Raw genomic sequence first — 11,570 nt, 5'->3', positions numbered from 1 at the left:
CACGCACACGCGCACACACTGGAGAATATGTGAAAGCGAGCATCTGATCCCCTCCTGCCCGGCCCATCCATCCATCGGTGGTGATCTTGTGACGCGGATGGCGGATACCCCATTGCCCCTCCCTCCCCTTGGCCTGGGCGCCTGGCCAGGTGAAGCTCGCGTGACTCGGAAACGGCGTGGCTGGCTAGTGGTAACTTTTCCCAGCGGGAAAATCGTGGCTGGGTGCTTTGGCACATCTGCACTAGCCGCCGCCCTGAATGGATGGGCGCCTCCTAGAGGCTACAGCAGCATTGGTGGAGCAAGTGACGAGAAACCGCACGAAGCACCATGTATTCTAACCAATAAACAAACAACACCAACAAAGTGAGAAAACGAGGACATGTGTGCCGGGTCGGGTCTCAGGTTGTGACTTGCGAGCTGTGACCAGTGCCCGCAACCAGATGGAACAAGACTCGACGTCACTGCTGATGGCTGCGTGCCCTCGATTGACTGCAGGAAGACTCCACTCGACAGCACGACTGGCGTGCAGTGATTTCACATTTTCACTGCCAGTGAGCTTCTTCGGTCTTCACTGTGATATCTGCATCGAGCACCGTGACCGAGGTGTCACGTTGAAGCAGCAGCAATCTGATGGACCAGGTTACATCTCATGAACCTGAAGCGTGACAGCTGACATGGGCGAGGCGAGAGAAGGCAAAAAAAAAATTTGTTTATAGGGCACGATGCAGAACGGGTCTTGCGGCCAAGCGGGCGGCGGAACCGGGTCCGGCTGAGGAGCGGATAAGGGCGAGCTCGGACCTCGACTGGGCAATGACACAAACACAGAGCATCAGCCGCTGCTGCCTGCTTTCCCCGGTCTACAAAGACCTCAGCTTTCCTACCTCCACTTCTTTCTTCCAAAGCCTTCGCCTTTTCTTCTCGTCTTCCCTCCCCTCTCCCCCACTCCAAATCCCCCCTACCCTAGTCGCTATCTTTCTCTCCACATTCTCCCTGCTCTGCACCTTGCAGTTTTGGTTGTGGATCGCCGGAAATGGCAATCGACGATGAATCGCCGGTCAGAGTCAACACCAGAGGCGGCGGCGCCATGGTATCGTGGATAGCACACACCCTCTTTTGTACTCCTTTTCTTTCGGTGCGCTGTTTCTTTGTTCTCTGTTGGGCTGGCGCTAATGCCGTCGCCGGATCGAATGCGGCAGGGAGGAGGAGAGTGCGACGGGGCGGAGAACCAGCGGTGGCCGCCGTGGCTCAAGCCGCTGCTGGGGACGAGCTTCTTCGGTCAATGCAAGCTGCACGCGGACGCGCACAAGAGCGAGTGCAACATGTACTGCCTCGACTGCATGAACGGCGCGCTCTGCTCCCAGTGCCTCGCCTACCACCGCGACCACCACGCCATCCAGGTGAGCACACCCCGGGGGAAAAAAGTGGCATTTCTTGGCGTCGGGTTGGAGCAGCCGGCGCCGGGCCCTTTCTTTGAAAGAAACGGCAGCTCCGGCCGGCGCCCCTGCTTCCATCCAAAGACTCTTCTTGGTATCGTTCTCTCCTCCGTCGCGGAGACTTCTGGGTAGTTGCATCTAAGGTTGCAACGGCCAATCTTTCCTTTCACGTTTTAGGGGGAAAAATCCAAAGATGAGGATAACTGACTTTCTTGAAGTGGCAGCAAATGTGGCTGTTCCATCTGCGGCTTCTCGCTGACGGCGATGCATGCTCTGTTCGGTTGGTGTTGGTGGTGCAGATACGGAGGTCCTCCTACCACGACGTGATCCGGGTGTCGGAGATTCAGAAGGTACTGGACATCACCGGCGTGCAGACCTACATCATCAACAGCGCGCGCGTGGTGTTCCTGAACGAGCGCCCGCAGCCGAGGCCCGGCAAGGGCGTCACCAACACCTGTGAGGTCTGCGAGCGCAGCCTCCTCGACACCTTCCGCTTCTGCTCCCTCGGCTGCAAGGTACGCCAACCCAATCCAAGGCCCCATTCCCAGTGTGCTGTAGCTAGCATTCCCGCTTCCCCTCTTCGCACGTGTGATTTGCAACAAACAGCACCACTAATGTCCCGTGGACGCGCCGCGCAGATCGTCGGGACCTCGGGCGACTTCCGCATCCGGAAGAAGCACGCCGTCGTCAAGAAGAAGAAGAAGCAGGCCCAGCAGCAGCACAGGGGCGCGGCGGCGCCGGCGTCGGAGTCGGAGTCGGAGGACGACTCGTCCACCAGCACCAGCGGCGGCAGCGACAAGAGCAGCGTGGTGCAGAGCTTCACCCCGTCGACCCCGCCGGCGACCGCCAACAGCTTCCGCACCGGGAAGCGGCGCAAGGGCGTGCCGCACCGGTCGCCGTTCGGCAGCCTCATGGTGGAGTTCTAGACCAAAGGCGCGGCTCCGATTCCGATGCCCGGCCGGCCCCACGCGCGCGGCCGCCCTCCTCATCCACCGAAAACAACGGTACACCACTGTAGCATACGCACTTCTACATACCATCTATAGGTGTTTGCCGGATCGACCGGTCTACATACATAGCCAGCCAAAAGGAGCTAGTAGTAGGAGGCAAGCAGGCAATAACCAAGTTCCCACTGCACGCCCGCGCTTCTGGACGAGACGAGGAGGCCGGTGCAATGCGGCACGTACGGTACGGTTACTTCCATAGCAGTTACAAAATGCAAGTTCACTGTGCTAGTAACAACGGTTTGGGTTTGGTGCCTCTAAAAGGAAACGAGGTGGTTGTAGCAGTTACTCTTGTCGTCATCAGCCAGTCACTACTAAGTTTTGCAAGTTTTACCTATAGGTGTTTTTCCTAGTTTTACTTTTACCGGTGCTTTGATATAGCAGTAGAAATGTACATATACACATACTGTCACAGATGGGGGAATGGTAGGAGTGTTCATATTCGTGTTTGCCTTGTTGCCTGTAATAAAAGGATGAGAATGCTGCTCCTGGATGGCCTTCAATGTCAAGGGTTTGTGTACTTGTTACTTTGCTTCGTTTGACGGTGGTTTCTCCTCTCCTCATCCCCCTTCTTTTCTCTGTACCATCCACCGCCAGATGCTAGAATCCACCGTGCAAATGTGCAAGTGCAATGCAGGGGGCCTGAAACGGTGTTAGCAATGGAACAGAAAGGCTAACGATGAACCGGTTGATTTGCTCGTTGTTATCAACCGTCTTTTTTGGGCCATGCGATGCGGAAGCATCGGTCTCTCCCACCTACGATCATGCTGGCGCGTGCGATGCGTCCCTGTGCGTGCGTCCGCTTAGTTTCAATGTCCCTTTGCGTGCGTCCACGTGATTTCAATGTCAAGCAAGTAATCATGTCGGTGTCTATGTCCCTGCCCGACACACGAACATGAGTGTGGAACCATGTCCCTGCTTGACACACGAACATGAGTGTGGAACACTCTGCGACAATCTCTTTCTCACCTAGATTTTGTTTTTTTTTAATTTCTGAAGAATTTGTTAATAATTTGATATATGTTTCTCTGATGTCTGGAATTCATAGAAATAATTTGTAATTTTTTTTGAAAAATTTGACATATATTTAAGTTATTTTCAAATTACATCACTCTTTTCAATAAATTATACTGAAAAAATTATTGTAAATATAATAATAAGGCAGTGTAAATATAGCTATAAGATAGTGTGAGGCTGTGTTTAGTTCGGGAAATTTGGGAATTTGGCTACTGTAGCACTTTCGTTTTTATTTGGCAATTAGTATTTAATCATGGACTAATTAAGCTTAAAACGTTCGTCTCGCGATTTTCAATAAAACTGTACAATTAGTTTTTTTTTCTACATTTAATACTCCATCGCAAGATTTTTTGGAAACTAAACACAGCCTTGAGTGTACGAGAAAAATTTGATTAACAAGAGAGACTTGACTCAGACATTTCCCAAGCGAACGGGGTGAGATCGATCCGTCTTTATTGCGTCGACTGAGAGGGAGGGGCCCTACCATGGGCGAGCTTAAATGCCCGAACGCCGGTTGGGCGGGTGGTGACTACTCTTCCGTTTCCGTATGGGCGGAAGACACCCGGCCGCCCGGCCCGCCCACCGGCCACGATGGCCTACGATGGCGACAACGGCCGCTGTCCGGGCCGAAACGGCGGGTCAACCAAAGTTAGGCAGGGGGCACGGCTCAGCTCGCCGTACCGCATCGACGACGAATCACATTCCATTAGGATATAGTGTTTTTTCCATTAGTATATATATATATTTTTCTCACGACAAAACAACGTCAGCCCAATTATAAACCACGTAAACGATCTAACACGAGCAGCCCAGATCCCTGGGTCGTACGGTGCCCAATGATCCCTGTACTGGCAGGTGCGGCTTCTGCTGGGATTGAAAGAATCCGTCCCCCCCATCGAGAGAAAGCGAAACGTGGAGCGCGCCCCCGGGTGGCCCTGCCGGCCGGCCTCCCAGGGGATGCTTGCTTGCTGGCGCAATTGCGCTTGGCATTGTGTGTGCGGAGTGCGGACAGGAGAATGTGGGGGCGAGCACGTCCATGCTCGCTCGCCGTGGCCGACGGGCACCCGCGGACACCGGATCCCGCGTTGCTGTGGACGCCTGCGCTGCCGTGCCGCGCCCTGTGCGGCGTCCGTCCGTCCCGGCCACTCGCGCGCGCCGCGCGGGCGAAGTGGTTGGAAAATGCGCCCGCGCCCAAGTTCGCCCACCAGGGCCACCACCATCGTGCCCCGCCCCCGCGCGTGACGCTGCCGTAGGCAACGCCGCCATCCACCCACCACGGCACCACTGGCCGCCCGCCCCCCGCATCGCACGCACACGCACACGCACACGCACGCCGAGGACTTTCTGCCGCCGCGTGATGTCACTCGCCTCCTGCACCCATCCGTCGCCACGGAGTACGGACCCCGGTTCGGCCTCGCACCCGGCCGTTCATGACGCGATCGGACGGCTGTGTCTTCCTTGCCAGTCGTCGCTACGATCTGCGGGCGGCCGGCACCAAATTACTGTGGGACTCACCAGGCCCCTCGGATGGGCCATGGCAGGTAGATACTACTCGTAGATCTGTAGATCAACTGGCCGAAGAAGATTTGGATGTGGATTGGATCGAATCGCTGGCGAGTCATGATTCCGGGGGATATTTGGGGAGTTCCTACTGGTTTTCCACGGCGAAAGCAACGGGGAGGGGCCACACCACCGTACTTGCTCGGTTCCTTTCCGCGAAACGCTCGGCGTACGAGCTTCCTTCTCTACTGAATTTTGCCAAACAATGGCCGGGAACCGGGCCCCTCGACGCGTCCATCCTCCTGCCAATCAATGGCTTTCAAAGCTCCTCATTTTATTTGAGAAAGGGGCCTTTCAATTCTTCGCTGCTGCCTGGTGGAGTGGTGGTGGTGGCCGGTGTCACTGTCACGAGGGTGTACGTACGGTTCATGCTCACCCAGCACACGCTTTCGAGGCGCATTTCTCCGTTGCTTTGCGAGAGGAATCGATCGGCGAGTGGGCGGCTTCATTGCCCACCACCACTGCTTCCTATCCTCCTCCAATTCACCGTGATAATGGAGCTGCCTAGTGGTATGGTGACAGACAGTGAGTACTAATGGTCCGTTCGTTGGTCTTAAACTTGATTGAACTGACTAAAAAAATACTATTTCGACTGAATTTTAGGATAGAAAAACACTATTCCAGCTAGAAAAAAAAGACGAACAAACCGAATATGGGATAAACCGAACAGGCCCCTGCCTCCACTCCGCCGCCTCGTGCTAGCACCCGCTTTTGATCTGATAAGTTTGTAGCAGGAACAACAGCAACATGAGGAAAGAGAGCATCATGCGATAAAACAAAATTTCGCTAAAAGAGAGAGCGAAATAAAACAGACGACAACGCTGTGCTTCAGTGTGTGTGGGGAGAGATTCTTCTGAGCAATCCCCGCAACGAGAGTGAGGCCTATCATGAAAAAAGGACGTGTATAATGCACAACGACACGAATCCAGTGCCCTTTCGAGAGGATCAGATGGAACCCTAACGAAACTCCTATCAAACCACTTTTATTTGCGGGGTTGCAATATCGCCGCTTTTCCTCGTGTTTATGGCACATCACCGAGATCGCTTTGGTCCCATCATCCCAGCACAGTTCACCGGGCACAGATCGGTTTTTCTGCCCCCGATTCGGTCTGAAATTTAACGAGGAAAATTCTGAAAGGCTGTATGACTTTGGAGAGGCCAACAAACAAGTGGTGTCAGATTTTTCTTCGTCCGGTCATCCAGTGCGTGCGCGTCTCGTTCAAAAGGAGACGTTGAAAGGGTTCTAGGCCCGGACTAGGTCCCAGGCCTTGCCAGGAAGCTCCTTGCTTAAGAAAGCAGCAAAGGTTGAATGATTTCTGGGTCCTACGAAATTAGGCCTGAATCAAATGGCAATCATCATAATCTCTAGTACTCTCTTGCATATGCTATTGGTTTTTTTAGAACACACACAAAAGAAAAAGCTCAGCAAGCATGCACAATTCTGGTTACATCATCAGTAACAGAGCGAGCTCACTAGCTCGTCAATGAAGAAGTTCACGTTGGCTTCCAGTTTCTGCATTTACCATGTTCCTACTTTGAAGAAGGCAGTGGATCTTGGCCTTTTCAAGCTCTGGGCCCAACTCACCATCAGGTTCCTTCATCCTAGGCACCGTTTGGATGCCGAAATTTTTGACGAAATGATACTATAGTATTTTCGTTGTTATTTAGTAAATAGTGTCCAATCATAGTCTAATTAGGCTTAAAAGATTCGTCTCGTGAATTTCGTCTAAACTATATAATTAGTTTTATTTTTTATTTATATTTAATGCTTTATGAATGCGTCTAAAGATTCGATGTGACGAAAAATCTTAAAAAATTTAGTATTTTAGGGTGGAACTAAACAGACCCCTACTAGAATAAACCTGCCACATTGCACAAGACTCCAATTCGATCCTAATATTAGAAAGTACTAGTACATACTACTAAGCACTAGTAGGTGGAAACAATGTTAGGCCTTGTTTAGTTCGGCCGGAATCGGCATTTGCACCGTGTTTGATGTGACGGTAAATACTGTAGCAATTTGTTTGTATTTGTGAATTATTGTCCAAACATTGACTAATTTGGCTCAAAAGATTCGTTTCGTAAAGTTCAACCAAACTGTGCAATTACTTTTCGATTTTATCTACATTTAGTACTCCATATATGTACTACAAGTTTGATGTGATGGAGAATTCTTTTTTACATAATACCAAAGCTAGGAGCTTGGAGAACTAAATAAGGGCTTACCTAAGAACTAACTGACATATAAATAAGCGTGGTAGAGAAGAGAGCAGATGCTACTAGACTGCCTGTGCTAGCCTAGCTGCTACCAGCGCGCAAAAAAATGGCGCTTATCTTTTTCAGAGATGCTGCATTGTTCAAGAGAATCTAACCTTTGTAGGACCAGAATTTACTAGTACAAGGGATCAGTTCTGGAGCGCCTTAGGGTGCTTTTTTCTTTAGTCGCTCCTAAGATTTATATCATTAAATGTTTAGATACTAATAAGAAGTATTAAATATAAATTAATTACAAAATCAATTATATAGATGGAGGCTAATTTTTTAGATGAATTTTTAAGTCTAATTAATCTGTTATTAGCACATATTTACAGTAGCACCACGTTGTCAAATCATGGGCTAATTAGGCTTAAAAGATTCACCTCGCAAATTACTCGTAAGTTATGCAATTAATTTCGTAATTAGTCTATATTTAATACTTCATACATGTATCAAACATTTAATATGACAAGAATTTTAGGAGTTCCTGCAGGAACCAAACAACCCCTGTTATCTTTGTTCATATATCAGTAAATGCGCCTGTCCGAGAAAGAATCATTCAATCACCCATCTCTGATCTCTCTGAGTCTCAAATAGTAGAGCCCGTGAATAGATTGACCAACGTGACAAGATCCAACAAATACGGAGGACTAGGCTTGGAATGTCCAGCTCCCAGTTCTGCCTCCCGAAGAACTTGTGCACCGTTTGCATGCCTAAATTTTTGGCGAAATGCTACGTAGCATTTTGTTGTTATTTGATAAATAGTATCCAATCATGGTCTAATTAGGCTTAAAAGATTCGTCTCGTGGATTTCGTCTAAATTGTATAATTAGTTTTATTTTTTATTTATATTTAATGCTTCATGCATGCGTCTAAAAATTCGATGTGACGGGGAATCTTGGAAAATTTGGCATTTTGGAGTGAGGGCCTGTTTAGTTCTCCTCCAAAACGCTAAATTTTTCAAGATTCCCCGTCACATCGAATCTTTGGACGCATGCATGAAGCATTAAATATAAATAAAAAATAAAACTAATTACACAGTTTAGACGAAATCCACGAGATGAATCTTTTAAGCCTAATTAAACTATGAATGGACACTCATTGCAAAATAACAACGAAAATACTACAGTATCGTTTTGCCAAAATTTTCGGCAACTAAACTGGGCCTGAAACTAAACGGGCCCTTGGCGAAACCCTCAAGGTGTATACCAACTCATGAATTCAGCTGACCTGCTGCTGCCCATAGCTTAAGCTTAGGGCCTGCATTGTATTCTGTTTGGTAGAAAGGAGTGAAGAAGATGACAAGGAAAACTCAGACTGCCTTTCAAAAAAAAAAAAAAACTCAGACTCCAATTCAACGTTTTTGAATGTGTAGTTGGGCGTCATCTCTACACCAAAGCCTGTTATTTTTAGCTGGCAGAACAAAGAAACAGGCCTGATAAAAAGCAGATCGCACCTGAATGCCACTTGCGAATTTTAGGTGGGCCAGTTTGGATGCCAAAATTTTTGGCAAAACGCTACTGTAGTGTTTTCGTTGTTATTTGGCAATTAGTGTCCAATCATAGTTTAATTAGACTTAAAAGATTCGTCTCGTGGATTTCGTCTAAACTGTGTAATTAGTTTTATTTTTTATTTATATTTAATGCTTCATGTATGCGTCCAAGATTCGATGTGACAGAGAATCTTGAAAAATTTAGCGTTTTGGAGGGGAACTAAACAGCCCCTGAGAACGATGAAAGCGCAGTGGCATTTGTTTTTTCAGATGAAATGTGCAGTGCTGGGCGTCCACAGACAATCAACGCCATCTATTCTCAGCCCCCGCTCACATTATCCAGCGAACGGAACCCACACGTTATCCGAAACGAAAAAGGGTATGCCATTAAAAAAGATGGTCTAATCGTCTATGTCCTTAAAAAGTTCGATCTATCGTCAGTATCCAAGCTCAAAATTTTTCTCTCTCACGTCATTCTGTCCGCCTTCAGTTTGATTTTCGCTGTTTGATTATCCTGACGAGTGGGGTCTACTGTGGCAAATGACCTCAGTTGCCCCTTGCCGTTGGAATTAGAGCACCATGCCGCTCCCTCTCTCCCGCTCCCTCTCTCCCAGCTTGCTGTACCACCCGCCGGCCTCCTGCAGGAGCTCGTGCACCATGCCGCCCACGCCTGCGTCGCCGTCGTACTGCACCATGCTCGCCAGGAACGGCGAGGCGGAGGCCGCCAGGGCAACGTGATCCGTGGCGGCGGCAGAGGGGAGGAGGCAGGGTGGTGGGTCAGGAAGTGGCCCTCCAGCGCGTTGGAGAAGCAGGTCACGTGTGGTGCCGGTGCCGGTGCCGTTGGCGTCAGCTCGATGGACGCCGCCGCCGCCGCCACTGGAAGTGACATGTTGGCGCCGCTGCCGCCGGACACGTCCATCAGCGGGGGCAGCGCGCAAGCGGCGAAGTCGTCCGCCATGGACATGGACGGCCCCACGACGTCCTCCATCCCCATGCAAGCGACCGATGATGACCTCTTGCTGCTGGCCACTGACGGCGGCTCGATGCTCTTCTTGAACACCCTGCACAGCACCCAGTCGTCCTGCGAAGCATGCAGCCAAGACACATAGAGATGAACGAGGTTAGACGGATCCACACGCCACTCGCTCGCTCAACCAACCGATGGATGGATGGATCGATCGGTGACATGCATGCACAAGCAACAAAAGCTAGCACCTTTGACGCGCCAGCTCTGACCGACGCCGACGGCATGAGGCTGCTGCTGCTGGCGGCGGCGGAGGCGGCGTGCTTGCCGTGGAGGCGGTACTCGTGCATGACCCAGCCGGTCTTGCCACCCCTGGGGGCCCTCCCCGTGTAGACGTGACGCTGTACCAGAAGCTGGAGATCAGCGTGGGCGACGTGGCGCGCAGCCTGACGCCCGCGAACGTCATCGGTCAGGGCTGGTCAGGGTCGGTGTACCGCGCGAGCGTGCCGTCCACGGGCCCCACCCACGCCACCCGCGGCTACTACCTGGGCATGTTCCTCGGGGGCGCCTACCAGGAGGCCCTCGGCGGGCTGCACAACCTCTTCGGCGGTCCCAGCGTGGTGCGCGTGTCGCAGTGCGACGGCCCCACTGCTTCGCCGTGACGCGCGCGGCCGCGGGCCCGTCCTGCGCGGACGTGCTCCGCGCGATGCAGCACGAGCCCGAGGTGATGTACGAGGTGCTGAAGCAGAGGACCGACGGTGCCACGGCCTCCGCCCTTGCCAGAGCCTTCGGCGCAATGCTGTACCTGGTGTTCGACCCGGAGGCCGCGGTGTTGTCCAGCGGCGAGGGCAGCGGCATGAACAGCGACTCGGAAGTGTCCGCCGCCGGCGCCGCCGAGGAGGAAGACGGTGAGGAGTGGGAGTTCATGCGCGGCCTCACCGTCTGATGGCTGGTGCAGCAGCAGCAGCGCCCCTGTTCCCGTGTCCGTCCTGGTGAAACAAGTCAGTCGCCAGCAAGTTGTCAGTCGCCGGCCGGCGTTGGTAATCTAACCCCACCGGCCGGTGTTGTATCGTGTCATGGTCGTAGTCGTTGGGTGTCTCGTCGTCGCCGGAGTTCATGGCGCCACCTTTTTATTCCGAATGCGTCAGTGTCCACATGAAGGAACTAATAGCAAGTTTCTCTGCAACTGTTATCAAGTTTCGTTTTTCAAGAATTCAGCTTTGTCAATGGGATATCCATCCATTGTTGCTTTGCTTGTTTCTTTCTGTGATTGTTCCTCTCCTTTTGCTTTGAAAATGCTATCAGCAATCCACTGGAAACCTCGAGCGGTGCTCCCAGCAGGCAGTGGCACATGAGAAACAAAAGTTCCAGGGGCATTCAAGTCCTTTGCCACCCATATTTCATACCGTTAGTGCTGCAAATAGACAGAATGACGTGAGAGAGAAAAGTTTTTCGAGCTTGGACACTGACGATAGATCAAACTTTTTAGGGACATAGACGATTAGACCATCTTTTTTAATGGCATACAAGTAAAAGGCCCTGTTTGGTTACTCCTCCTAAAAGTTTTAGGAGCTAAAATCTAGATAGAATTTGCCTAAAGAACCAAACACCTCCTCCTAAAACCTTCTAAAAACTTTAGGAGAGGTCAAAAACTTTAGGAGCTCCACCCCCTCCTAAAACCTCCTAAAATCCATCTGGGCCCCCGCTGCCCCCCCCTCTCTCTCTCTCTCTCCCACCCTCCCCCCCCGCTGCCGCTGCACGGGCCCGCCCCTCGCACCGCCCCCGCTCCCTCCCGAACCCCGCCGCCGCTCCCTCCCTCCTAAAACCACCCGAAACCACGTTCT

General features: G+C 51.4%; 1 protein-coding gene and 1 pseudogene across 1 annotated transcript; one reads left to right on the top strand and one right to left on the bottom strand.

The window, feature by feature from the left end:
* Positions 1 to 851: 851 nt before the first annotated feature.
* Positions 852 to 2,964, top strand: LOC136493572 (protein RGF1 INDUCIBLE TRANSCRIPTION FACTOR 1-like). Its single transcript, XM_066489670.1, has 4 exons — positions 852 to 1,087; positions 1,197 to 1,397; positions 1,733 to 1,948; positions 2,072 to 2,964. The coding sequence occupies exons 1-4, from the start codon at positions 1,031 to 1,033 to the stop codon at positions 2,357 to 2,359; spliced, it is 762 nt and encodes a 253-aa protein (XP_066345767.1). The 5' UTR covers positions 852 to 1,030; the 3' UTR covers positions 2,360 to 2,964.
* A 6,367-nt stretch (positions 2,965 to 9,331) lies between these two features.
* LOC136492295 (uncharacterized) lies at positions 9,332 to 10,653 on the bottom strand (annotated as a pseudogene).
* Between the last annotated feature and the right edge of the window lie 917 nt (positions 10,654 to 11,570).

This window comes from Miscanthus floridulus, chromosome 11 (assembly GCF_019320115.1).
Source record: "Miscanthus floridulus cultivar M001 chromosome 11, ASM1932011v1, whole genome shotgun sequence".
NCBI classification, from domain to species: Eukaryota; Viridiplantae; Streptophyta; class Magnoliopsida; order Poales; family Poaceae; genus Miscanthus; species Miscanthus floridulus.
This window is presented reverse-complemented; position numbering and strand designations above follow the sequence as displayed.

Coding starts and splice junctions, on each gene's coding strand:
- LOC136493572 (XM_066489670.1), top strand. CDS start 1,031: ATGGCAATCGACGATGAATCGCCGGTCAGAGTCAACACCAGAGGCGGC. Junction 1,398..1,732: donor GCGACCACCACGCCATCCAG/GTGAGCACACCC, acceptor TTGGTGGTGCAG/ATACGGAGGTCCTCCTACCA. Junction 1,949..2,071: donor TCTGCTCCCTCGGCTGCAAG/GTACGCCAACCC, acceptor CGCGCCGCGCAG/ATCGTCGGGACCTCGGGCGA.